Source organism: Phoca vitulina, unplaced genomic scaffold, assembly GCF_004348235.1.
Source record: "Phoca vitulina isolate PV1807 unplaced genomic scaffold, GSC_HSeal_1.0 scaffold46, whole genome shotgun sequence".
NCBI lineage: Eukaryota > Metazoa > Chordata > Mammalia > Carnivora > Phocidae > Phoca > Phoca vitulina.
This window is the reverse complement of record NW_022589749.1, coordinates 6,179,338-6,206,799: the sequence shown is the minus strand read 5'-3', so window position 1 is coordinate 6,206,799 and position 27,462 is coordinate 6,179,338. Positions and strand designations below refer to the sequence as shown.

At 52.5% G+C, this 27,462-nt stretch overlaps 1 protein-coding gene across 4 annotated transcripts in view; it reads left to right on the top strand.

The window, feature by feature from the left end:
* Positions 1 to 27,462, top strand: part of TPCN1 (two pore segment channel 1) — a 56,538-nt gene that overhangs the window by 25,182 nt on the left and 3,894 nt on the right. For 3 of the 4 annotated variants that reach the window (XM_032431318.1, XM_032431315.1, XM_032431314.1), the window contains 23 exons: positions 2,874 to 2,989; positions 8,250 to 8,426; positions 8,829 to 8,942; positions 9,743 to 9,873; positions 10,730 to 10,818; positions 12,408 to 12,442; positions 13,185 to 13,243; positions 13,501 to 13,600; positions 16,063 to 16,179; positions 16,425 to 16,549; positions 17,335 to 17,383; positions 17,906 to 17,969; positions 18,816 to 18,860; positions 20,934 to 20,990; positions 21,071 to 21,124; positions 21,287 to 21,359; positions 22,301 to 22,408; positions 23,359 to 23,430; positions 23,965 to 24,054; positions 25,313 to 25,428; positions 26,160 to 26,206; positions 26,819 to 26,887; positions 27,065 to 27,149. In XM_032431318.1, coding sequence (XP_032287209.1) covers positions 2,874 to 2,989; positions 8,250 to 8,426; positions 8,829 to 8,942; positions 9,743 to 9,873; positions 10,730 to 10,818; positions 12,408 to 12,442; positions 13,185 to 13,243; positions 13,501 to 13,600; positions 16,063 to 16,179; positions 16,425 to 16,549; positions 17,335 to 17,383; positions 17,906 to 17,969; positions 18,816 to 18,860; positions 20,934 to 20,990; positions 21,071 to 21,124; positions 21,287 to 21,359; positions 22,301 to 22,408; positions 23,359 to 23,430; positions 23,965 to 24,054; positions 25,313 to 25,428; positions 26,160 to 26,206; positions 26,819 to 26,887; positions 27,065 to 27,149 — 1,992 coding nt within the window. The remainder of the gene's footprint in view (positions 1 to 2,873; positions 2,990 to 8,249; positions 8,427 to 8,828; positions 8,943 to 9,742; positions 9,874 to 10,729; positions 10,819 to 12,407; positions 12,443 to 13,184; positions 13,244 to 13,500; positions 13,601 to 16,062; positions 16,180 to 16,424; positions 16,550 to 17,334; positions 17,384 to 17,905; positions 17,970 to 18,815; positions 18,861 to 20,933; positions 20,991 to 21,070; positions 21,125 to 21,286; positions 21,360 to 22,300; positions 22,409 to 23,358; positions 23,431 to 23,964; positions 24,055 to 25,312; positions 25,429 to 26,159; positions 26,207 to 26,818; positions 26,888 to 27,064; positions 27,150 to 27,462) is intronic. The other variant, XM_032431316.1, reaches the window with a different exon arrangement.

Sequence of the window (27,462 nt, the reverse complement as noted above, 5' to 3'; positions counted from 1 at the left end):
AATAAATATTCAGTGATCCAAAAGAAGGCAGAAAAAGGGAACAAAGAACAGATGGGACAACTATAAAAAAAAGAGCAAGACAATATATTTAAATCTAACTCTATCAATAATTACATTAAATATGAATAATCTAAATACTCCAATTAAAAGGCAGAGATTTTCAGACTGGGTGGGGGAAGCAAGATCAAACCATATGCTGCCTCCAAGAAACACAGTTTAAATATAAAGACACTAAGAGATTAAAAGTAAAAGAATAGAAAAAGCTACACTAATCACTAATCAGGAGAAATAATCAGAGAGACTGTGGACTCTGAGAAACAAACTGAGGGTTCTAGAGGGGAGGGGGGTGGGGGGATTGGTTAGCCTGGTGATGGGTATTAAGGAGGGCACATACTGCATGGAGCACTGGGTGTTATACGAAAACAATGAATCATGGAACACTACATCAAAAACTAATGATGTATTGTATGGTGACTAACATAACATAATAAAATTAAATTAAAAAAATAATCAAAAGCTGGAGTAAATATATTAATAATAGATAAAGACTTGTGTATATTTAGAGGATACATGTATATGTGTATGTGTGTGTATATATTATATATATATATATACACACACAATCTCAAAATTCAAAAATAATAACCCAAAAAAGAAACAAAAGATTTGAAGATGCTTCAACTAAAACAAGCAAATGGCAAATAGGCATATGGAAAGACGCTCAAGATTATTAGTCCTAATGCATATTAGAAGTATTAGAACGGTCAAGATTAAGAAGACTGAGCATGTGAGGTATGGGTGAGGGTGTGGAGGAATGGGGACTCCCCTGCACTGCAAGTCATTTGGAAAACAGTCTGGCAGTTTCTTAAAAAGTTAAACATACGATCTAGCTATTTCACCCCTAGGTATTTACGCAAAAGAATTGAAAGCATGTGTCCATGCAAAGCCCTGTGCATGCATGTTCATAACAACTTCATTTGAAACAGCCCCAAACTGGAAGCAATCTCAGTGTCTACCAACAGGTGATTGGATGAACCAAGGTACATCCATACCATAGAATACTACTCAGCCAAAACACCAGAATGAGCTACCAATACACCGTACAACATGGATGAATTTCAAAGTAGTTACCCTGAGGGAGAGAAGCCAAACCAAAAAGGCATACGTACTCCATGATTCTATCTGTGTAAAATTCTGAGATGCAGATCCATCTAATGGTGACAGAGCGCAGATCAGTTGTTGCCGGGGCATGGATGGGCAGGGGTGGGCATGAAGGGGTAATGGATGTGTGATCTTGATTATAGTGATGGTTTCACAAGTGTGTGCATGTATCAGAATATGTCGGATTCTGCATTTTACTGTGTGTCAAATATATCTACATGAAGTTGTTTTTAGAAGTGGAGAAGAGCTTTGCAGGACCCGACTGCCCTTGGCTGGCAGTTCAAGCTTAGAAGGACCAGGTATGACCCTGCAGCCATAGGACCCCTGCCAGTTTTCTCCCCTTTCCTGTCTATTTGGTGAGCTTTACACATCTGCTTCCTGCCACCTCTGCATCTCTCCTTATCCAAACATATTTCATTCTTTATTTTTTTTGGAGGTGGATCAGTTTGAGTGTGAATTGTGGGCAACCAGATTCTCATCCTAGATGATGATAAAACTTCCCAATAAATTAACAAGTTGAAAGTCATTTCTCAGTGCCTTTGCTTACCATGTATCAGTAGACACACTTGAGGGTTGTGACAAACCCAGTTCAGACAGGCTTAAGTATAAAAGGACCTTTATAGGCTCAGATTTTGGAAATGCTAGGAGGTGGCTATCAGGCATATCTCAATCCCAGGGTGAAACTAATGTTATCTCTGTGATTCTTTTGTTTCCCGTTGGCTTCCTTCCAGGCAGGCTTCCCTCACATGGTGGGGTGGAGGCAGCGACCCGCAGCAACAGGGAAAGAGCCCCTCTGTCCCCAGTGGTCCAGGGAAAGTCCAAGTTCAGCCCTGATTGGCTAGGCTTGGGACAGCACCCCTGCCTGGATCAGTCCCTGTCCAGGGCAGTGAGGTGCTTTTATTGCACCTGCCGTAGAGCCAGGGGTGGAGTCAGTCAGAGACAAAGAACGGGTGGAGAGTAGGGAGAGGATGTTCTCCAAAGGCAGATGGGTTCTGTGTTATGGAAGTAAAGAGGCATGGGCGTCAGCAGGGGAAAAAAAATACAGATGACCCTGCACCAGGGAACAAATCCAATTATTTTTATGTTTTAACCAAGTAGAATATTAACATGCTTCCAAAAGTCAAAAGTGTACAGAAAAGGGGCACCTGAGTGGCTCAGTCGGTTAAGTGTCCGACTTTTTATTTTGGCTCAGGTCATGATCTGATCCCGCGTCAGCAGGCTCCATGCTCAGTGCAGAGTCTGCTTGAGATTCTCTCTCTCTCCCTCTCCCTCGGCCCCTCCTGCTCGCTCACTCGCTCTCTCTCTAAAATAAATAAATAACTCTTTAAAAAAAAATGTTCAAAAAGATCACTCCCTTTGAGTGACACTTCTATGCTGCTCCCCACACCCCTTCTAAGTAAATTTATCCTTTTTGTTTCTTTTTGTAAAGATAGGTATCTGTATGTTTTCTTGTTCCCTCCCCTTTTTTTTTTTTTACAGAAAAGATAGCATATTATATGTGTTCTTTTGCACTTGCTTTTTTCATTTAACGAGAGAATGAAAAGCAGTTTTAATTAGCCACGCTAATCCTTGCTATTATTCCAAGGGATCGAGCATTGACTCGTAGATAATGGGATATATGTGTGAGCATACGAGCCTTTTCTTCTGGTGAATGGTGTCTTTATCCTCTTGAGCCAGGGTTGTAAGTGAATCTCTCTCTTCCTCCTATGCAGATGGAGGCAGCTATGCCATCCACGACTCCTGGACCCCCAGTCTAGGCTCAGGGGGTGAGAGTCCCACCGGTCACAACTGGGAGATCAATTATCAAGAGGCAGCAATCTACCTCCAGGTGAGTATCTCTGATCGGGATCTCTGTTTCCGGTGCCTGTTGGCCGAGTCGCATAGCCAGGGCTCTGTCACATCCCCAGAAGTTCAGTCTGGCTCCGGTTCCTGTCCCTGCTCCATGCGTGAGCTTCTCATCTGTAAGATGGGGAGTGCCAGCACGATCGTGCCCAGATGGGGAGGGCGATGTGCGTGGGCTTTCTTGTGACCCCCCAGGATGTGGCCCTGCCTGCCCCTGAGTCTCCCTGAGTTTATCCACTTGGCCTTCCCTGCCCTGGTCCCCCTTCTCAGGGGCACACTGGCATCCAGTTCTTGAGGGGGAGTTTCTCTAAATACGTTACACTGTAGCAGGGGTTTGTCAGCCCAGTATGGGAACTTAGACACCTTTGTTCCTTTCCTGTTAATTTGCTCTTGCTTTCATGTTTGCTGTTTCTTGCTTGGTACTTGGTTGTTTTTTGTTGTTGTTTTTTTCTCTTTCAAAAAAAAAATACTTTCTAAAATATTAGAAGTAATACATGCTCATTGCGGTAAGTTTAGGCACAAAGGGGCTGTGGAAAAAAACATTCACCTAAGTCACTGTCAACATTACTGAAGAATAATACATAGGTTTTATGTGTTTTGTAATTTTAAAGTCACGTGGTATCTATAGTTGTACAGTCTTTTCTTTCCCATAGTGTGTAGCAGGAGTTTTTTTCTTAGTTTATTATAACTCCTATAAACAGATTTTGATGACTTTATAATTATATCTGGTAAATGTATCCTAATTTACTTAAACTATCCTGATAAGGCTGAATATTTTCCCTTTTTATGCTTCCCTTATTATATATCATGCATTTCCCTATTATAAATTATAATCCGAGGACCATCTATGCAAAGAGCTATTTCTCTTTCTCTCTTTAATATCCAGGATTGTTTTATTAGGCAAGCCTCTAGGAAGTGGAATTACCAGATAGGAGGAATCAACATTTTTAGGGCCCTTGATGTACAGTTACCGAGTGTTCTCCAAAGGGGATATTGCCTCCTTAACTGCCTGTCTCCCCGTCTGTGGCGTCGCCATTTTAATCTTGCCCTTCTTGTCACTGTAAGACTTCTGTTTCTTGTGTGCACGGAGTAAGAGTCTAGGTGAGGAAATGGAATCTTTCTGAAATTCATTCGAATCATAATTTTCCCTAGTCTTTTCTCTTTGAAGCAACTCTCACATTGCAAGTATGTGTTTTGTTACTTCTTTTGAAAGATTTCATTCGTTCAGTTGTCTTTGTGCTTCTCATGTTTTTCTTTTTTTTTTTTTAGTGTTTTATTTATTTATTTGTCAGAGAGAGAGCACAAGCAGAGAGAGCTGCAGGCAGAGGCAGAGGCAGAGGCAGAGGCAGAGGGAGAAGCAGGCTCCCCGCTGAGCAGGGAGCCCGATGCGGGGCTCGATCCCAGGACCCTGGGATCATGACCTGAGCTGAAGGCAGATGCTTAACCGACTGAGCCACCCAGGCGCCCCTATGCGTCTCATGTTTTATGTAGCATCACAGGAGTTATACCCCTCAGCAGGTGCATTCCGATCAAGGTTAAAGCAATAGAAATGTTTCAGGGACATTTTGGCGAGCTCAGGCATGCCTGTTGATCCCCCAGGGATCCCCGTGCACCGTCACCTTCTCCAAGGTTCACTAGATGCTGGAGAAGAGCATGGGATGGGTCAAAACACAGAGGTAGGATGGCCTGGGGGACTTCAGAAATCTGGTAATCTCTTCTCTCCTTAAGCGGCTGAGAACATTAGTAATAAAAATATCTATTTTTTAAGTGGGCCCCATTCTAACAACCCCCCCACACCCAAGGTGGCTTGATTGTCTCCCATTTACAGACTAGCAACTGACACTCAGGGGACCTAAAGGAGTCCAAGGCCACCCAGCTAGTAAGTTACAAAGCGTGGATTTAAACCATGTCCAGCTCATCTCCAAATGATGCTCTTTCTTCTGTATGTTGTTGCTTCATTTCTGTACGTGACCACATGTATCCATTCGAAAATGGGCCGTGTGGTTGTGGAAAAAGAGGCTACAGAACTGCAGGTGTAGTGTGATAATTTTTGTATAACATTTATACACACACACACACTTAGGTTCATACACGTATATAGCAACATATATTTATGTGTGCGCGCGCATGTGCGCACAGATCCCCACTTACATCTGGAAAGTTATTCATCTAAATATTAAAGGTGATTATCTTTGGCTGACAGAATTTTTACTGCCTTATAATCCTGTGTGTTATTTGAATTATCTTACCAACAATGCATCGTTTTTTAAAAATAATAAAAATAAAAGCAGAACCTGGATGCCTCAGAATAGTAGCCGTGGCTGTTTCTGGCGTCAGATAGTCTTCTTTCTCCCGCTCTGCAGCTGAGCTGCAGCACGGCCCCTGAACCGGGTGGTTGGTGTGCTTGGGTAATTGGCCCCTTGCCGCCTGAAGGGTACCCAGTGCCTGTGGTTTCCGCTCTTCCCCAGTTTTACCTGTTGACTCGCTCATCCTCGGGAGTTGTGTGCTCTGCTCTGCTCCACAGTCCTCGTGCCTCTGAGACAGTACTCGTTTCCTGGGTGGAATTTCTGCCCCAGGGAGCAGAGAGCGAAGCCAGAAGTCATAGACAACTGGCCTGTCTTCTTCTTTCTCCTAATCTAGTTTGTGATCGTCAGCGAGGAAACAAGGCCAGTGTTCTTGGGGTTTGGATCAGAATCCAGTGCCATGAGTAATATTTCACTCTATCCTTGGCGCTAGAGACCTTATCTTCTGTCTCGCCTGGCAATTCCTCATCCTAGAGGTAAAACCCGAGCCCCCCTGTCAGTGGTTTCCGCTAGCCAGACCTTCATTCCTGGCTATTTACTGGAACACATTACCCGAGAATTGCATTTTCTAGTAATCCAAGCCCGAAGCTTCCCAGGCCCGCCTGCGTGTCCCCCCAGCCACGGTGGTGCTGGTACAAACCACAGCCCTGCACAGATCACAGGACCGCGAGCGAGGCTTGCCAAGTGTGCCTGCCGTTTAACTGCCAGGATGTTTGTTCCCTTTGTCTGGGCTGCCCCTGTCGAGTCTGTGGTTTGTCTTTATTTTTTGGTAATGAGGGTAGTGATGTGTCTGGCTTCAGGGAAGTGACTCGCTCAAAGCTACCCTGCAAACCACAGCTGAGGTCAGAGCTCGCCGCCCCGCAGCTACTGGGCAGTCCCCGGGCAAGCTGGGGTCTGGGGAAGTGATCTCTGGCAGGAGTAGTTCATCCTACCAAACATCCATTAAACACCTACTGTGTGTACCAGGCATCGTGCTGGGTGAGAGTTGACAATGTCCCTTGCCAGGCCAGAGTGCTTTCCATAGCACAGTGGGCCCCTCTGGGCCCAGAGCCCTCCTTCCTGCAGCCTGCGGCTTTGGCCGGAATCGCTGTGGTATGGGTTAGTCTCACCTCCCTGGAATAAGGGTTGTGAGCATGGGGAGGGTGGCCTTCATCCCAGAAGAGCCAAATAGCTGGAAGAGTTGAAGGTCTGACCTCATTCCAGGACAGCTGGAATGCTTCCAGAGGGCTCTGGGTCAGGAGACCTGGGTGTCCATTCTGGCTCCACCACTTTCCCCTCCAGGAAATGAAGCCAGCGGGAAGAGTCTATGCTGAGTGTCTGTGCTGGAAGTGAACGAGCCAGGTGCTCTCAGCTCAGCACTGCTGACATTTGGGGCCAGATAACTCTTTGTGGTGGGGGCCTCTCCTGTGCATTGTAGGATGTTGTGTGGCACCCCCGGGATTTGCACGCTAGTTGCCAGCAGCACCCCCAGGGGTGATGAGCAGATGTCTCCGGCCAGGTTGGGGTGGGGGAGGCGGGGGGGGGCAGCATTGCTCCCAGTTCCGAAGCGCTAAAGCAAGGCGATGCATGCAGAGCATTACCAAGTGAGTTTCCACTCCGAGTTGGCTGCTGGATGGAGTGCAGATGTGATGGAGCGGATGAGGCGGGCTGACCCTCTTCCCTGTGCCCACCAATTCCAGGGAGGCAGTGAAGATTCCCCCCCCCGCCCCCAGCCACCACCACCAGAAGGCTGACCCTAACAGGGAGAGTGGCCCTAGAATGTCATCTGCTCGTAGTCACAAGTGCACCGCTCCCGGGGCTCTGTCATTTAGTCTCCGCATCCGCAGCAGGAGACTAATCACAGAGCCAGGGCGTGGGACCCAGACTGCCTGGCTCCATAAGCTCAGGTGCTACTGAAGCTTCTGTACCTCAATTTTCTCATCTGTCAAATGGGATAATAAAAGCACCTACCGGAGAGGGCCGTGGTCAGGAGTAAAGGAGGGTCTAGGGCTCAGGTAAGGGGCTGAGCACGGTGCCTGGTCTGGTGGGCACTCAGCCAGGGTCAGTCCCTGTCCCATTACTGTTGGGGCACAGGAGTCAGGGCAAGGCCTGTCATTGTGCAGGGCTTAGGAAATGAGGTGAAATTGTCAAGAAAGTAAGAAGTGGAACATACATGCATATATATTAAAGGTATTCTCAGGCTCCTTTTCTTCTCAGTTAGTATCGTTTATGATCATAACAACAGGTAACACCTGCAGGGAGTCTGCTGTGCCAGACACCGTCCTAAGTGTCTTGCGGGAGCCTTATGACTAAGCACATGTGTTAGCCCTTGGTAGTTGAAGAAGGGGAAGGAACTTTCTGAGCGTTCTCCAGGGAGGAGCGGGGAAGCCAGGACTCAGCCGGGTTTGCTCACCCCAGACCCCCAGCTCCTTACGTTCCACGGACACTTCTGAGAAGGGCAGTTTGGCCGCTGAGGGGCTCACGTGTGTCGCCTCTGTTCGTTCTCTTGGGACTATTTATTCTTTGATTCTTCCAGGTGGTTTTTAGGAAGGAGCCCCATCAGCAGACTTGACAGGGGTGCAGTTTGGTGAAGATAATACTTTTTTTTTTTGAAGATTTTATTTATTTATTTGAGAGAGAGAGAGAGCACAAGCAGGGGGAGCGGCAGGCAGAGGGAGAGGGAGAAGCAGGCTTCCAGCGGAGCAGGGAGCCCAATGCAGGACTCGATCCCAGGACCCTGGGATCATGACCTGAGCTGAAGGCAGACGCTTAACTGACTGAGCCACCCTGGCACCCCAGAAATAATACTTTCGATCTCCCATCATCTTCCTTCTCTGGCCTGAATCTTTGCTCGTCCGCCAGGGGCCTCCTTCTCCCCACTGCACCGCCCCCCCTGGCCTCCCACGGCACCTTGTGGGGTCTCATCCTGAAGCCCGTTCACCCACCCTGTTCTTGTTTCCTCAGGAAGGCGAGAATAATGACAAGTTCTTCACCCACCCCAAGAACGCCAAAGCGCTGGCGGCCTACCTCTTTGCACACAACCACCTCTTCTACCTGATGGAGCTGTCCACAGCCCTGCTCTTGCTGCTGCTCTCCCTGTGTGAGGCCCCCGCCGTCCCTGCGCTCCGGCTTGGCATTTACGTGAGTGTCCGTCCCCATGGCCCCCCTGACGGAACATTCTGGAAGGGCAGATACTATGAGCGGATGTAAAACGGAGAGGCCCTGGGGGGGGGGGGGGCGGGTCACAGAGGACTCAGGAGCAGCAATGAATCACCAGTCTTGTCTGGAGTCTCTGCTGGAATGAATGCACCCCCTCCCACCCCCCATGATTTGGCTCCCTGGTAAATTCTAGGGAGGGGCGCCATCTGATTGCCTCACTTAGGACCATGGGGCACACCTTGGCTCCCGGTGAGCAGTGCACCTGATTAGCAGTGCCACCCATCATCTCCAGCCTCAGGGGGAAGAGGTAGCTGGCTGTGACCGCCGGTCGGGGAGACAGTGGGGCTGGTGATGCGATATCTCCCCCACACCCTTTGATTGCAGGTCCACGCGACCCTGGAGCTGTTCGCCCTGATGGTGGTTGTGTTTGAACTCTGCATGAAGTTGCGGTGGCTGGGCCTCCATACCTTCATCCGGCACAAACGGACCATGGTCAAGGTGATGGGTCCATCTCCGTATGGCATTGTCTTCCATGTCACCTTCAAGCTTGTGTCTTCAGTTCAATTCCACATCCCCCGTGGGCTGAGCCCTGCACTCAGAAGTGTGACCCTGGGGCCCGTCCTCGCCTTACAGAGCCTTGCTCTGAAGGTCATGGTGATGCTAACAGGAGCCATTGTGATTAGGCATCTAGTGTGTGCCAAGCCCTGGCGCGACAGCCTTTGCGGGAGACGTGTTACTCTTCCTAGTTTACACCCTGCCATCCAGACGAGAATGGGATGTAAATCCCAGAGGCTTGGGATTCAAACCCAGGTCTGTCTGGCCTTCAAGCCCACACTGATCAGCAGCCAGTAACTACAGCTCTCTCTGTGCAGTGAGCAGGAACGCGGCAGAGTGCACTTTGCTGTGTAAAAAGCACGCACACTTGTCCAGGAGAATGCGCCCAAGGAATGGCAGATCAGGATGCCCTGCAGGCCCCAGCGGTGTGGGGAGAGCTGAAGGCAGAGGGTGGGCAAACGTGGCTGGGCAGAGTGGCAGTTTTGCTCGGAATACTACCCATTGAGCTTCTGGGAGCTCTGCCTGTGGCTTCCTTCTCCTGGGGCCACACGTCTGTGTCAGCGGCCACAGGGCTTGTCTCCAGGGGCTACTTGATGTTGGGGAGGCCTGAGAGAGAGATGGAGAGAGGGGAAGGGCCTCTTGAGGCTAGAGTGGGCAGGATCTGGCCGGCCCGCTGTTCTGGGTATTTGGGAGGGGGGTTGGGTTCGAGGGGCTGATGGTGCTCTGTGCCTGTCCATCCCCAGACCTCCGTGCTGGTGGTGCAGTTCATCGAGGCCATTGTGGTGTTGGTACGGCAGACGTCCCACGTGCGTGTGACCCGGGCGCTGCGCTGCATTTTCCTGGTGGACTGTCGGTACTGCGGGGGCGTCCGGCGGTAAGGCCTGGGGGACGAGACGGTCGCTATCGTGGCCTGGCCTGGACCCTCTGGGCCTGTGGAGCAGGACCCAGTGAGTCAAGTAGTGATAAGATCAGTCCTGCACGCTGGGAGAATATAAGCACGCTCATTTCCCTCTGCCACTCAACCCACACGGAGCACAAGGCGGGAATCTGCTCCGATTTGGTTTCCCGGCCCCCGGTGTGGGGCTCTCTGCCGTCTTACCTACAGCCTTCTGGGGCTGGCTTCTCTCTCTGAGCACATCAGTTGCCCAAACACAGCTGCGGCGGCAGCCCGAAGCAGGCAACTCCACAGAGTCCAAGCGACTCGGCAGGCTGACACCCCCACTGAGCCTGGGGGGCTGGACTCAGCCTGCCCACCAGCCTGGAGTTAAGCTTAGTTCTGAAGAATCCGTCTGGAGAATCTCTTGGCTGGGGCACTGTTGATGAGAGCAGGCTAGCAGTTCACTCTTTAGGCCCATCCTCAGAGCTGCAAGCAAGTGTTCCAGGATTAGGTGGCCCCGAAATGTCTTCATGCATCCCACATCCCGCTCAGGGAAGCTTTGTACCCAAGGTCGTGCACTTGGCCTTCTGCCCTTCCCTCCAATACTCACAGGGCCATTGTCTGCTGGGGCCTTACGAGCAGGGGGAGGGGCTGCATATGCCGCACCTGCCCCCGGTCTTCCCCGTCACCCACTGAGTGCAAGTCCTCTGGGAAAACGCTAAGTGTGATGTCACAGACTAGGGTGCAGTAGGACTTAGTGTTGTGTGAATCAGGAGCCCCAGGCCCCCGTCTCGCCATGGAGTCCCAGACAGCCCTCCCCGCTTCACCCCTTCCTGTCCTGCTCTCTCCCCAGCAACCTGCGGCAGATCTTCCAGTCTCTGCCGCCCTTCATGGACATCCTCCTGCTGCTGCTGTTCTTCATGGTCATTTTCGCCATCCTCGGTGAGTCCCCTGCACCCCAGGGCCCGGGTACCCTCTAAAAAGCAAATTCACAGTTGGAGAAAATGGACTTGGACAGTTTTAGAAGTCTGGTTAAACACCCATGGCCTTCAACTTAGGAGATGCAGTATTAGGAATAAGATGGAAGCCATCCCTGTATCTTTTTGCAAGGTCATTTCCCTTTCCCCTCAGAGGTCCCTCCTGACCTAGGCTTACCATCGCACGCATATCTTTGTAGTTATACTTCCTATTCCCTTAAACCACAAATAAGTGCGATTGCTTTGCATGTTGAAACATTTTACATAAATGGTTATATATTGTGCGTGTGCGCGCCCTCCTGCAAAGTTTTTTCTGTTTTCACTATTACACGTCACGCTGCTGGGAACGCTCGCGCATCTCCTGTGTATGAGACTCCTTTAGGGCATGTGCCTGGGACGGTAGCATGTGCACACTTCAGCCTCCCCGGGTTTAAAAGCAAGATCATGGCCTTTCTAACCCTGAGGAAGCCTTGCCTCTTCAGATAAGGCCAAATACTTATGTGACAGCCACATCCAGACACAGGGCTTAGACAGTAGAGACCCTGGGACGTGGCTGGGAAGCCTGGGGTCCCTTCTCTGGTCCTGGGATGGTGAAGACAGTGGAACCAGAGAGCTCTGCCTCTAAGGCCAGAGCCTCGGGCCCTTCTGACTGCTGGGTCCTAAACCAGTGTCTCCCAAGTCGCCTCCTACCCTTCACCCTACAACCCCCAGTCTCTGTTGAATTTCCTTTGTGCTCCAAGGCGGCTGCCTCCCCTGAGGGCAGAGCTTCTCCCTTTTCCCACTCAGTACTTTGAGGTCTCAGGGGAATAGCCTATTCCAGGAGGGAGGATACTGATGGTGTTCCCACCCCAGGACCCTGGGCTATAGGAGAACAAGGGGATCCCTTTGGAATTGTTACTTGGCTGTCATGTTCCCAAAACCAAAATTGCAAACCAGCAGTCTAGATTCCAAATCCAGCCCTTGGATGAGTTTCATCTGGTCTGAAAATGTTGAGCCAACATTTAAAAATTAGATTTGTTGCCTGAAAATATAGATTTCCAGCCTTGAAAAAATTTTTAATCTTTTTTTTTAATTAAAAACATTGAGATGGGATTGACATACAATATCGCATTAGTTTTAGGTGCACAACATAATGAGTTGATATTTGTGTATATCATGAAGTGATCACAGTGGGTCTCGTTAACACCCATCACCACACACAATTAAATTCTTTTTTCTTGTGATGAGAACTTTCAAGATCTACTCTCTGAGCAACTTCCAAATATATGATAGAGTATTGTTAACTAGTCACCATGCAATACACCTAGCCTTTTCAAACAGTAGACTCAGTGGTTCTTGGGCCACATTCCCAAATGGCAGCATTTCTGCCGTGTCCAGGCACACCTGCTCCTTTAGACAGAGCACAGTGTGTTCTCCAGAATGCCACAGTCCCCACCACTCCCTGATGCTCGCCCTCTGCCCCCTGCCCTCGTTTACATTTATTTGGGCAATACTTTGATGTCTGGGTTTGGGACCTCTGCTCTAACCTTTTTTATGTTTTTTGCCACCTTCTAGGTTTCTACTTGTTCTCCCCTAATCCTTCAGACCCCGTAAGTAATCTCTGTATTTGTCTTTCTTTTCTGTTGTTGTTCTTTGTGTTTTTTAAAATTTTGTTGTTGTTATTGTTGTTGTTGTTTTTTAGAGAGAGTGAGCACGTGCATGCATGGAAGGGGGGCAGAGGGAGAGAGAGAATCTTAAGCAGACTCCACGCCAACGTGGGGCTCGATCCCACGACCCTGAGATCATGACCCGAGCTGAAACAAGAGTCATATGCTTAACGGACTGAGCCATCCAGGCGTCCCTGTTTCTTTTTTAATGTGGGGCCTTTCCCTTCAAACAGGGTGGCCAGCGTGACCCCCTGGCCACATTAGGAAGGTCTCTCAGCATAATTTATGGCGCTGGAAAGTTCCTGTCACCCATACTTGAACCGATCCCTTCCTTAAGCACCAAGGGAATCCCCTTTCCTGCCCTTGAAACGCATGTTTCCAGGATCAGATCTGGAACAGATTTGGTGAAAGAGCAGTGGAGGGGAGCCAAGCCGATGGTGCAGACATGTGATTCTCTAGGAAAATAGTCCCAGTCAGTTGTCTGCTTCTGCCAGAAGCACAGAGTTCAGGAAGGCAGAGGCAGCTGGACTCCACATTTGCTCGATCCTCTGTCCTCAGGATTCCTTGGGAGGAGGGGGAGTTGGTGGGGTGGGGAGGGGAGAGGAGGGGCAGGGCGGGGCGCTCCAGGTGGCCCATGGCGGCCTGTTCCTGGTGCCAATGCATCTTCTGCCTTCTTTCCCTATAGTACTTCAGCACGCTAGAGAACAGCATCGTCAGTCTGTTTGTCCTTCTGACCACAGCCAAGTGAGTGTGGGCTCTGCTTGGGCTTGGGCGCTCTGCTGGTGCCCCAGGGTCTTCTCTTTTCAGCCAAGAATGTTCCACACCTGAGCACAGACAGGTGCCCAGGGATGGGGGTGGCCCGATGAGCTGGAAGCCCATGGACCGAGAGGAGGGGAAGGTGGGGTGGGGCTGGGAAGGCAGAAAAGAGAGATGTCCTCTGGGAAGATGGAGAAAGGGAGAAAGCAGACGTGGGGCCCTGCAGTAATGCTCTGCAAATCCAGTTTCCCAGATGTGATGATGCCCTCCTACTCCCGGAACCCCTGGTCCTGTGTCTTCTTCATCGTCTACCTCTCCATCGAGCTGTACTTCATCATGAACCTGGTGAGTGAGCATGCGTCGTGCCCCCCCCACCCCAAGCTTCCATCCCACCAGCACAGTGCTGGGCTGTAGGGAATGAAGTAGGGATCACTCTCGGCCTCCTTTGGGGAAGGGGTCCCAGGCCGTAGTCAAGTGTGGCCTGGCAGCAGACGCGTTATCGGGACTCGAGTTCCGCTGGTTACAGTGGTAGCAGCCTCCCCGGGGTAGTACTGCTGAGCTGTTAGCCTTACAGGCAGCCTGTTAGGTCAGGCTGCCCTGGGGCCTTTCCTTCCCCAGCAAACATGTGTCAGGATAACTATAAAAGCTGGTTGGGGCGCCTGGGTGGCTCAGTTGGTTGAGCGACCAACTCTTGATTTCAGCTCAAGTCATGATCTCAGGGTCTGGAGATGCTCTCTCCTGCCCCCCGCACTGCCTCCCTCCCTCCGGCTCATGCACGCATGCTCTCTCACTCTCAAAGTAAATAAATAAAAAAAATAACTCTAAAAGCTGGCTTTAATGAAGCTGTGGCCAGGCACTGGGCAAAGTGCTTTGTATATGAGGATTAAATGATTTATCACAAAAACCCTGGAGCTACTGTTATGATTCTCAACTTACCAATGAGGAAACTGAGGGCCAGACCAGCAGAGTGACTTGCCCACAGCTGCACAGCTCGGGGTGGTCGGGTGAGCTGGTCGGATTGCAGAGCCCTGCTCCTAACCACTCCGTCCTGCCGCACCCACGTGTCTGTTTCCACTGCACCAATCGGGAACCATTAGAAAAGCCAATACAGGGCACACTCTGCTAAGGAGAACGTGAAGTCCCCGTGCACACTGGGAACTTTGGAGGTGTTTGCCAAGGCCCAGCTGGCCACCAGGAAGGTTCTTGCCATCAGCAGATTCCCCGTGTCGAGACCACACATCAATGCCAGAACTATCGGAGAGGCTTCATCAAGTCTTACGTTTATTTTTTTTTTAAGATTTTATTTATTTATTTGTCAGAGAGAGAGAGAGGACAACCAGGGGGAGCGCCAGGCAGAGGGAGAAGCAGGCTTCCCGCTGAGCAGGGAGCCCGACATGGGGCTCGATCCCAGGACCTTGGGATCATGACCTGAGCCGAAGGCAGATGCTTAATGACTGAGCCACCCAGGTGTCCCTTGTGTTTATTTGTTTTTTTTTGTTTTTAAAGATTTTATTTTTAAGTAATCTCTACGTCCACTGTGGGGCTGGAACTCACAACCCCAAGATCAAGAGTCACACGCTCTACCAGCTGAGCCAGCCAGGCGCCCCAAATCTTGTGTTTATTTTTATACTTCTGGAAAGCGTTCTTACACTGCTCACCACAGTCAGACCCAGGGTAGAAATGGAAAGCACTTGCCCTGGGGTAGACTTGTGAAATGTCCTAAAAAGTGGAAGTCTTAAAAAGGAAAATATTTTCCTTTTTTATTCTTCAAAACCAAAATGTTGGCTATCTTTACACATGTTATAGTTCTTATATGCTGTTGTCAGTTTAGAATCATAAAAATATATTCTGTGTAACTGATTTGCTTCAATTTGTAATGTATTTAGAGCTGTGAAAATCTAAGGCATGGGTCAGCAAACTGCAGCCTGTGGGCCAAAGCCAGCCCACTGCCTATTTCTATAAATAAAGTTTTATTGGCACACAGCCACGTCCATTTGTTTATGCATCATCTGTGGCTGATTTCATGCTACAGCTGCAGGGTTGAGTAGTTTCAACAGACACCATCTGGACTTCAGAGCCTAAAATATTTGCTATCTGTTCCTCTATAGAAAAAGTTTCCTGACCCTTCCTTGATCTAAAGGGGGAAAATGGGGGACCAGTTTGAAGGGATGGAAAAGACAAGAGAGTGTCCCTCAAAATATTTTTGAGAGAAAAAGAAAGGGTTTCCAAAAAAGGCTTCTCTCAATTCTGCTCCCACCCTCCTGTTGCCCTTTGATGATGCAGACTGCATCGTCGTTAATACGCCAGGTCTGGAATTAGGCAGCCTGGGAATGTTGTGCCCTGCAGGGCAGGCTGTCCCACCACCCTGATTTCTGGGGCCGTGCATGGAGCTGTGACTCACAGGGAACAAGGGGACGTGGGAAGAAGCATCCTGTGCAACGGTGTTCCTTCCTGCTCGGAGGTTGGAGTGGACACAGGCTCCCCGGCCATGATACTGGGATGAACTGGGTGTAGAAACCAGCGTGGTCCTTTCTCCACTTCCCCTTAGAACACTGCCCAGCCAGTCGCAAGCTTAGGCCGAGTGAAGCACTTGGGGGAAGTAGAAAAATGACTTCATGTATCCGAAGAGAGAGAATTTACAAGTGGCAGGGGATGGCCTTCCTCTGCTGATGTTTGGAGACAGACTTCCTATATGAGGGACAGGGGAGAGGGTCTTCTGAAGCCCCACTTCTGGGGTGGCTGGAATTGCCCAACCCCTTGAGGCCCCACCCCGCAGGGGAGCCAGGTCCTGTGTTCTTCTCTCACAGCTTCTGGCCGTGGTGTTCGACACCTTCAATGACATTGAGAAACGCAAGTTCAAGTCTCTGCTGCTGCATAAGCGAACTGCCATCCAGCATGCCTACCGCCTGCTCATCAGCCAACGGGTAGGGAGGGGTGGGGGCCGGGCTGGGCAGGGGAGTGGTCCCTGCTGCCCCTCACTTGCCCTGAGCAGCCCCCTAAGCGCGGCACGGCCAGCAGCTTTAGAAACCAGGAGTTCTGCCCCTGGGAGAACAAGAACGAGCCAGGTGCCCTGGGATCCCTTGTTGTCCCAAGGGGCTGCCCCCCAGGGAAGGGGCAATCTGGGCTCTGCATTTACATGTTCACGCGGCCGTCTGCCCTCTCCCTGCAGAGACCCTCCGGCATCTCCTACAGGCAGTTTGAAGGCCTGATGCGCTTCTACAGGCCCCGGATGAGTGCCAGGGAGCGTTATCTGACTTTTAAGGCCCTGAATCAGAGCAACACACCTCTGCTCAGGTAAGAGTGGACACCAGGTGGGGCAGGGTGGCCAAAGGCAGTCATGAGAGGGAGCTGGAGCAGACAAAGGCCCCAGCAGGTGGCTGGGCAAAGAAGCTTGTTAGACAGTAGTTTCCCCACAGAGATTCTTATACATGTAGACGGTATTATCCATCAGGTTTCTTTTCACAAGTAACAGAAGTCCAGCCCAAACCCAATTCAAGCTGGCTTTACAAAAAAGGAATGCTTTGGCTCATGAAATGGACTGGCCCCACCACTCATTCTCAGCCCTGAATGAGGTGGGGTAATCCCATGTGAGCAGAGCCACAGAGCCGGATAAACACACACACACACACACACACACACACACACACACACACACGGCCCTGAGATCTGCATGGGCAGTCGTGGTCTTCCAGACTGCTGACGATCAGAACCCTTCTTTCTGGGGAAGGAAGCGGGCCAGCTATAGACACACGAGTAACTGAGCTCTGTTTGGGCTGAACTCAGCCGTTCCATTAAGTCCTCTGCTAGAGGAGGCTCTGTCCCTGTCCATCTAAGAGTTACAGTCATCCAGGGGGATTAAAGCTGCCCGTGATCAGTGTAGACGAAGCAGATTCAGTATGCATGGCACCTGGAGGGAAGAGATGAAATGCCCCCAGGTAAGGGTCCCTGGGGCCCTGAGGTGCTGAAACTCGCAAATGTCCCCTCCCCCATTGAAGGGGACCACAGGTGGACAAGGGAGACCTGAAGCTCAGTGAGAACAGGTTCTGATTTTTTTAACCTTTTCACGTTGCTTACAACAGCCTGAAAGACTTTTATGATATCTACGAAGTTGCTGCCTTGAAGTGGAAGGTGAGTGTTCGTGCGGGACCAAAGACCAGAGAGCCAGAGAGGGAGTGGGGCCAGCTGCTGGGGGGTGGGGGGATGAGGCTGAGCGCACCGGAGGCCCAGCTCCTTCCCGGCTGGAACAGCTCAGCTCTCGGCTTGGCACCCTGCGCTGCAGGATTACAGGTGCCCCCCGCCTTGTGCCCTGACCATTGCACTGTAGCTTCCTGGTTAAGAGCACCCCATTAGTCATGGATATCAGGCAAGTTACCGAACCTTCCCAAGGCTTGTCTCACCTGGGAAATGGGAGAACGATGATCCCTACCTACAGTTATGTTCAGGATTATGTAAAAAGAAGGCATGTGCGTGGCTCCATTTACAGGCTCAGTGGACAGCGGCATCGTTGTCCTTATTTCCATCCCTTAGTGTTTTCATTATTCCCCAAGTTAGCCAGGGGAGCAGGGCAGGAAAGCGGCAGCCTGGCCCCTAGGGCAAGGTTCTGGTCACTGGTCCTCACACCCCCTCTCCATGGCCCTGTTTCCTGGCCAGGCCAAGAGAAATAGAGAACACTGGTTTGATGAGCTTCCCAGAACAGCATTCCTCATCTTCAAAGGTAAGGTTGACCTGAATAAGACATCTGGGCAGCTGGGGACAGATGGAGGTTTCCAGAGACCACAGACGAGTATTTGAAGAGCATGCTCACAGGGTGTGTGTGTATGTGTGCGTCTGAATGTCTGTGTATACAAGAGACAGACAGTGTGGTCACCCCAGCAGGCAAGTAAGTGTGTTTTCTAAAAGGTAGTAGGATTACATTATCGATTCTCTTCTCAAATCTGCCTTTGTGCATAATCGCATATTCCGACCATCCTCCTGTGGCAGGATATGTAGCGAGCATAGATGATCCCTGACATCATGCTTGCCCAGCATAAAATTCAAAATTCTGAAATCCAAGTGTGCACCGTAATTAAATGCCAGTTTTGAAGTTCCGTGGAGGGGCATGGTTAGCTCGCAGGGGATTTCTCGTGCAAGAAGCCTGAAGCCTTGGGTGTGGGCCATTAGGAACAAGAGTCAGGATATTTTGTGATTTCTCCTGCAGCTAGGGCTTCGGGCACCGCTGTTAGTCCATATTCTTTAGAGGGTTTTCCATTCCATGGAGGGATAGTTACTGAAGTGGATGAATATAGTCCCGGGTTGAGGCCAACGGCAAGTTAAGGTTAGCAGTGGCCAGCAAAGCTTCACTGTGCTCCATCCTGGCTCCGAGCTGCCGGGCTCTCCCCAGAACGGCTGTTGGCTGTGTGGTCTTGCCTGAGCACAAGCGTGGGGTCACTCTCAGAGTACGCCCTCCTTCCTCACCCCTGGGCATAAACACCCTGATTGCTTACATGTGCGAAGTGTGTGGTCGGGGAAAGTGTCCTTGCAAATGAAGATTTCGATGTTAACATTTCTTCTCTTCAAATAGGAATTAATATCCTTGTGAAGTCCAAGGCCTTCCAGTATTTCATGTGTAAGTGAGAAATACCATAGCTCCAGGCCCCATCCTGCCTGAGTCTTTTACCATTCCAGAAGGTGGAGAGGCAAGAGATTAGCCCTGCAGCCTTGTGGTTCACTTTTTATTATAGAAAATTCCAAGCATGTGTAAAAGTGGGGAGAGGATAATGAGCATCCACGTACCCATCACCCAGTTTCAATGGCTGTCGCCCCATGGCCAGTCTTTCTGTCCATCTGTACCCTCACTGTGGCTCATCATCCCCTCCCTAGACCTGGAGATTTTGGAAGCAGATTTCAGAACCACAGCATGCAGTTGGTTGCTCTGTCACTTAAGTTGGTTTCAATCTATAGGTTTCTCTTCCGTCCCTTTTCTCCGTCTTGTGACAGTGAGTTGAAGAAATGGGACTGTTGGGCCTTCAGTCTTGTTTTTGCGTGTTCCTCCGTTGTTTATTTCCTGTGGTCTGGTAGTTACATCTAGAGTTGTGTTGTCCAGTGTGGTAGCAATTTGCCGTGTGTGGCTATTTAAATTTAAGCAACTAAAATGAGAAAAGCCACATCTCAAGTGCTCAGTCACCACATACAGCTAATGACTACCGGTTGTAATGACTACCAGTTGTACAGCCCAGAGGAGGAAATTTCCGTTGTCATAGGAAGTCCTCTTGGACAGTACTAATGGAGAGGCCTGGTGGGATTCAGTCTTTCTAAGGAGCTCTGGTTCCATTTAGTGGGAAATGGTGCTTAGACACCACAGTTTGAAATGCTAAAGGTGCTCGCAGCTTGGAGTTGGTTATTACTTCTAGGCCTTTCCATGGACAGAGGTAGGATTTTGTTTTTAAAGATAAACCATATCGGGAGTTTATCCTGACTTTTTAATTCAAATTCAGGACTATTACATTTTTACCGAACTTCCTCATTCTTTCATATCCAGATTCTCCCCCCGCCCCCGTCTTAAAATCCTGGTTCCCAACACCACTCACACAGTTACTCATTTGCTGTACCCCACAGTAGACTCATAACTGTCTCCAGACAGTGATCCCAACACAGTCCCAGCAACACAGTGGCTAGAACATCCCTCTGGGGACAAACATTCACATGACACGTGTCAAGGTCACCTGTAGTGGTCCTTTCTCAACGTGGGGGTGTCACCAACTGGACACACATTTAGGTTTCTTTATTTCATTTTATTTTTGATTTTCAGGGATTGCTTTTTTTACATCTAACTTTGTTTTATACTTATGTAAATTGTCTACGTGGTTCCAAGTCAGATCTATAAAACAAAGTATATTTAAGGATATCTCATTTACATCCCGTCAAACCTCCTCCAATGGGTAACTTCTATTTTGGTTTCTTCTTCCAGTTTTTAAAAACTGTAAGTAGATACACATATATGCCTATCCCCGAGGCTTAATTTAACGATAGCATACTTCATATACACTTTTTCCCACTTTGCTTTTTTCAGTTAACAATATATCCCAGAGACCACTCCCCATCAATATAGAGAGATAGTCCTCATTTCTTTTTAGAGTTGATACTTCACCATTTCATGAATGTGTCATAGTTGATCCAGCCAGTCCCCTGTTGATCATTTAGGGCACTTCCAGATTTTTGCTCTCACGATCAGTGCTCCAGCAGGTGGCTTGCAGGACACCTTGTTCTGTGTTTTGCTAGTATGTCATGGGGGTGGCTCGCTAGAACTGGGATTCGTATGTAAAAGGCCAAATGAATATGTCATATTGCTAACTAGCTCATGCAGTCATCTTAAAATCACCTGTCTCTGGGGAAGAGCAACCATTTTAATACTCATGCAACTTTTACACCGACTTGGAATGGCCTGTGGGTTTTACTGAAAAACAACTGGTATCCCTACGGTGACATAGAGCATGCTTTTAGAAACCTGTAGCCATTTTCTCAGTGAAACCACTGGCTGATGTAGCTCATGTAAAAGCACTAAGCGGAAGGAAGCCATCCATCACATGGGTGTGTGGAGCATCTCCCGGGGGCTGCCGGGAAGGTAGCCAGGGGGGCTGCTGCTGTGAGTTCTCGATTTGCACACCCATCTGTGTTTTCTCTATTACGGGCCTGTTTGCAGACTTGGTGGTGGCAGTCAACGGGGTCTGGATCCTTGTGGAGACCTTCATGCTGAAAGGTGAGCCCTGGCTGGGGGACCGGCTGGTCCTGTGGGCACGCCAGGCCCCACCGCCTGACCTCCCGCCTCTTGTCTCACAGGTGGGAACTTCTTCTCCAAGCATGTGCCCTGGAGTTACGTCGTCTTTCTGACTAGTAGGTTTCTGAACGTGGCTTTGCTGAACTGCTTGTCTTAAACACTGGCCTTGGGAGGGGAGGCTGGAGACCTCAGAAGAGCCTCAGCGGGAAACGGAGCCAGGCCAGGTGTGGGTGGGGCTGGGGGCGGGGCCTCTACTAACGGCCTCCTCCTGTTCCCAGTATACGGGGTGGAGCTGTTCTTGAAGGTTGCTGGCCTTGGCCCCGTGGAATACCTGTCCTCCGGGTGGAATCTGTGAGTCGAGTGCATGTTTCTTAACCATGTCTGAGACTGCAAGAGCCGCGGGTCCTCTCCCTACACACCTACAGCACACACTGTGGCCTGCTGTGGCAGGAGGAGGGGCCGAGGACAGGGACAAGGGCTTTGTCTGCTGGAGCAGTTCTGCGTGTGGCTCTGGGACTCGCCAGCATCAGGCCCCCCTTGCCCCTTCCTCCTAGACATGGCCTCTTAAGGGTCCTTAGGCCGGCTGGCTCTGACTAGTCCTTTAGTCCCTGCACCCATCGCCAGCAACTACGCTCTTTTCTCCTCCATAAAAACCATGATTCCGACAGAGGAGGAACCTTCCCCACCCACCTTGGTCAGCCGCTAGCCGGGGGTGGTGAAGAGACCCGAGTGGCTCTTGTCCCCATTCCACAGAGACCTCCAAGGCCACTTACCGCCCACTGAAGTGAACTCGCCCACGAAATCAGGCTATACTCATGAGGTCTTGGTCTTGGCAGATAGAGAAGAGTCGAGGAAGAGCAGTAGTGGGACGTGCACCATGCTGTTTCAGAGTCTCCGTGGGTGTCTGCAGAGGAGAGAAGGCCCCTGGCTCCAGCAGGGCTGGCTGGCCGGCCTTGGGGGGATCTGACCTGCCCATCCTGCCCCTTCCCTCAGTAACCTCGTCAGGGTCAGAGGTTACCCGTGTAACCTGACGTCTGCCATTAGACCAGTGCAGGACCTTCAGGAGGGGGTTTCTGGGCATTTCTGATCCCTGCTGTGTGTGCTGTCCTGGGGGTCCAGCCAAGCTGGCCTCAGAAACCCCAAGGTGGCAGGAAGCCGCTTCCTGTTGCTGTTGCTGGGGTCCACCTGTGGGCTCCTTGGAAGGGGGCACTGAGAACAGGGCTGGGGCGCTGCAGGACGGAGGCGGGCCCGGGCAGGCCGAATGGACCGCTGCTTCTCCCTCTCCCTCCCAGGTTCGACTTCTCGGTCACGGTGTTCGCCTTCCTGGGACTGCTGGCTCTGGCCTTCAACATGGAGCCCTTTTATTTCATAGTCGTCCTGCGTCCCCTCCAGCTGCTGAGGTGACAGGGGCAGGGGCAGGGCGGGGAAAGCCTTGGGACTGGTCTGGGAAGTGGCAGGAGGGCACCAGAAGATTCACGAGCCTGGTGTCAGAGACACACCCCACTGCGGAGGCGCCGAGCCCGTCTCCACCTGCAGGGGGCGTGCGGCCTGCCCGCCTCCCCACATCCCGGAGATGGTTGCCCCTGACTGTGGAGGGGAAATCTGGCCCACAGCGCAGGTGACCTCGGCCTGCAGCCACAGAGACGCACGTGCTCACAGTCGTAAACCAGAAGGCCACAGCCTCTGAGGGTGCAAGGGGAGTTTTGAGGGGCCCCCAAGCTTTTCTGGCACAGCGTCTTGTCAAGAAAAACCCTCCCTGGGTCTCCCCTTTTCCGCAGAGACGGCTGTGGGGAATCAGTAAGGCACTGCTCCATGGACCCCCCCTTACCACCTGGGGGTCGGGAGCTCTTGGCGTCTTCAGAAGCTTGGGTCTCCTCGTGTGTATCCCGCCCCGATCCCATACGTGTCCCTCCTGGGAGGAGAGGTGGAGGTGGGGATGGCGTCGGGGGCGGCATCTCTCTGGAAGAACCCGCAGCTGTGCCCCCGTAGTGGGGGCCGGGGTTGGGGGAACGTCCGCTTCCTCCCCATACACGGCGGCCCTTTGTTGGCTGCCTAACCGCTGAGCCACCATGCACCTGGCTCGTCTGCAGGCGCGGCTTCTGTTCCCTTCTTTCTAGGCTTTGCCTCGCTGTGCTGAGCGAGGCCTTGCCCCTCTCAGAGCCTCCTGGCTCTCTTGGTAAATGCCTGCCTCCCCCAAGGAGGAGACCGGTGAGATGCCCCCGGGCCGGCGGCAGGGAGGGCAGCAGGGCTCAGGTGGGCAAGAGGCCCCGGGCCGTCCCCTCCAGCCCGTGCCGGGGAGCAGGGCTGCGGCCATGCCGACGTCTGAGCGCCCCCCGGTCTCTTCCCTCAGGTTGTTTAAGTTGAAAAAGCGCTACCGCAATGTGCTGGACACCATGTTTGAGCTGCTGCCCCGGATGGCCAGGTACGGCCCTGCCTCTGGGTCCCCAGGGCCAGGCGCCGCGAGGCTTGTGCCCCCAGGGGGGCAGCTGGGTGGTAGTTGGGGGAGAGGAGGCGGCCCGGAAAGGACTGACATCGAGGGTCTGGTGGGTCTCCAAGGAGACTGAGATGTTGACCACCACAGGTCTCCCTGGTACCACTTTTCTCCACTGACCTGTCTGAAATATTTAGTAGGGAGGGCAGGGAGCTGTCAACTCACTTACCACCTGTGTCTACATTCACAGGTAAGGGGTCACCTGTGAGTCTACCTTCACAGGTAAGGGGTGAATCTCTGGTAAAGGGGCATCTGTTAATAGAGTCCTGACTCGAGCCGTTTTTGACCCCAGACCTGAATCACGAGGCCCCTTCCCTGCAGGCACTTTCCAGTTGGTAAACCTGGCTAGGGGCATGCCTGTCCGTCAGTCAGCGCAGTGGGTCTGAGGATGCTGGGGCTGCCAGAGGCGCCGGTCTCTCTTGCCTGGCCCCCAGTCACCCTGTCCCTTCTGACCCTCCTCCCTAGCCTCGGCCTCACCCTGCTCATCTTTTACTACTCCTTCGCCATCGTGGGCATGGAATTCTTCTGTGGGATCCTCTACCCCAACTGCTGCAAGTGAGTACGCAGCAGGGGCCCGGCCCTGCCCGCCCCCTCCATGTTTCCAGAGGACCCAAGCCAGGACTGGCGCGCTGCCCCCAGCCCCGCCGAGTGGGTCCCCTGCAGGCTCGGGGGCCGCAGGGACACACCTCTCTGAGCCCCAGCACCCTTCGAAGCCCCGGGAATCACTTTGCTTTGCTTTCGGGGGCTTAGTTGAGTATGATAGCTAAGTGAGGGACCTGGAATCAGAGGGCTGTCTCTGAGGTGAGGACATCTGAGCAGGTTTCCCCATCCCCAAGCAGACCTCCATCCCCTCGCCCTTTGGGCTGAGGTCTGAAGGCCTCCCCCGAACCAGGAGCGGCCTGAGGCCCGAGTCCTATGGCTTCCTCCCACTTGTCTGGGGGCGGTGGGGACTCGGCAGACACATCAGCTCGGGCCGCCTGGCAGCATTAGGCCGATGGTCACCCACAGGAAGGCCTTTGGGGGCAGGGGTAGAGGGTGGGGAGCACAAGCTCCCGTGACCTCTCCCTTCCTCCAAGCCGCCACGACGAAAGCAGTGTGCTCTGGTGTTAATTCTCTAGTCACAGTGTTCTCTTCAAAAATTTAGCCCGAGGCCTCAAGCACAAACTCCTTCCAAAGACGCTGGCAGCCATTTTGAGTGTCGGGCTGAGCTCAGAACCAGAGGCCGACAGCATTGGCCACAAACTCCACAGTGGGCCAGAGCCACCAGGGCAGCCACCTGAGGCCTGGGACTCTGCCCTCTGAACAAGTTCCCTGGGGGCCCGAGGACCAGACGGGTAGAAACGTCGGCATGAATGTTAACAGAGCAGCCAGAAAGGACTGGAAGGAAAGCCTCAAATAAGCTCTCAGAACAGGGGCAGCCTTTCGGAGCACTCCCGCCTGGTGCTGGGGCGAGCCCGGCAAGGAGCTGTCCCCCGCATGGGGTCGCAGATGGGGAGAACCAGGGGAGACACCGCCTTTCTCTCCCTTGCTAGCGTCTCCCTCCGGTAGCTGGGAGGGAGACGGCTTTGCTGGTAGCAGAGAAATGCCAGATGGACGCAGATAAGCAGGGGGTGAGCCAGGAGTCCCCAGCAATGCCCAGCCAGTGAGAGGAGCCGAGGGCCTCCCTTGAGCCAGGAATGTGGGCCAGCGAGCTGGGGGCTGGGCCAGGACAGCAGCTCCCTGGTCAGAGCCTTGTTCGCTTAAGCCTTTTGTCCTCTGTCGAGGTGACCGATTTTCTTGTGACCTTCCCCCTCCCCTCTGTCTCCCTGGCCAGTACCAGCACCGTGGCTGACGCCTACCGCTGGCTCAATCACACCGTGGGCAATAAGACCGTTGTGGATGAAGGCTATTATTATCTCAATAACTTTGACAACATCCTGAACAGCTTCGGTGAGTGCAGAGGCCACAGGCGGGACAGTCCCCGGGCACACTGCCTTGGTCACCACGGGCCCCAGACGCGGCCTAGCAGAGCTGTCGGAGGCCTCCCCAGTCCGAGCTGTTTGCGACACTTTCCCGAGTCCTCTGGAGCCTCAGTGGGGCCCGTGGTTTGCCCTGCCGCAGGGGTGCAGGCCAGATCTCAGCACCCACTCCCCACCAGGTTTCATTCCTGGGAACAGAGGTGCTTCATGCTCTGCTGGGAGGGGGACAGCCTGAGGCTAGGGAACCCCCCCCAGTCACAACCCCACAGTTGCAGGCTGGGACAGCCACACCAGCCCACCACAGTGCCCTGCACTCACCCCAGCCCCCAGCTCGGGCCCACGCAGTGCTACTCCTGGGTTCCACGGAGAGGCTGGGGCCGGGGCCGGGGCAGGACACAGCTCAAGAGGAAGGGGAGCCCCTCATGGCATCCCAGCTCTACACCCACGGCCCACCCCCAGCCCTGGTTGGTCACAGGCTGCTGAGGTGGAGGCACGCCCTCTGGGGGCCAGGCCAAGATGGCAGCACTCCCTACAGGGTGGGCGCTTGGGGGGGGGCTTGGAACACACAGTCCAAGCTGGCAGACGGGGACGCCACCATCTAGGTGCGTGGTACCCAGGATAGGCAGGGAGAGGCCACTTGAAACAGACTTGGAAAAAGGGAGTCTGATTGAAACACTCCTCATTCCCCCTTCCCTTTGGCAGTGACCTTGTTCGAGCTCACAGTTGTCAACAACTGGTACATCATTATGGTAAGGACCTCGGTCAGCTCCTGGAGGCATCTTCTCACCATCCTCTGAGACCAGCTCTGGCCTTGCCCGGCCCCCGATGGGATGCCTCGCTCTTCTGTTCCCTGTCAGGGTTGGGGGCCTGGGTCACACAGGGTTGGGGTTCTGCAGAGAGCCTGCAGTGCGGGATGGGCCCAGGAGCCAGCCCTCTGCGTTTGCTAGACTTGCTTCTGTCCCTGCCTCTCCCCCACCACATCCCCTAGCAGCCCAGAGATGCCAGTTAGCCTGTGGGTCTCTGTCCTTCTTCCACTGCTGTCAAGAAACAGTGTGGCAAGGGTTGTTGGGTTTGGTTTTCCATTCCTTAAATTCTTCCAAGTCTTCCACCCCTGCTTGGGACAAAGACCGCCCATGTCAGTCCTGAACCCTGCCACCCTGGGGAGCGTCCAGGGCTCATGCAGCACAGCGGAGTTTTCAGGCCCTGGGAGTGAGGGCCCCCTCCTGTGTCTGCCACACCCCCGGGCAGATTGGGCAGGGTCTGTAAAGAGCTGGGCATGCGGGGGACCGTGGAGGGCCCGAGTGCACAGTGACCTGGCCCTGCCCGGGTGCCCACTCACTGGCCTCCCCCTGTGTCCCCAGGAAGGTGTCACCTCTCAGACCTCACACTGGAGCCGCCTCTACTTCATGACTTTTTACATCGTGACCATGGTAGGTCCCCAGCCACACTCTCTGCCCTTCATCACTCAGACTCTCCAACTGCCCCTGCCTGGTGGGGAGGAGGGGAGGAGGGGCCGGGACCTGGCGTCAGCATCTGACTGGGCTCTGCTGGGTGCGGGCCCCGCAGCGGCTCACATGCCCGCCCTCCCGCTCTCTGCGCCCGGCCAGGTGGTGATGACCATCATTGTCGCCTTCATCCTCGAGGCCTTCGTCTTCCGAATGAACTACAGCCGCAAGAACCAGGACTCGGAAGGTGTGTGCAAAAGCAGCCGTGGCCGGAGCCTTCCCGCTGCTCATCTGGCTGGCTGCCCAGCTGTCGGCTGTCTAGCTGTCGGCTGTCTGGCTGTCCGGCCCCGCTGTCTACCTGTCGGCTGTCTGGCTGTCCAGCCCCGCTGTCTGGCTGTCCAGGCTTCTGGCAGTTCAGCATATCTGTCTGGTGTATCTGTTACCTCTCTCGTGTGCATTGCTTTTCAAATACTTAATGACGGAAGAATGCTGTCGATCTCATGTTCAAAATAAAAATAGTCCATGTCCGAGATTAGAAGAATCGCAGAGCAGAGAAAGGC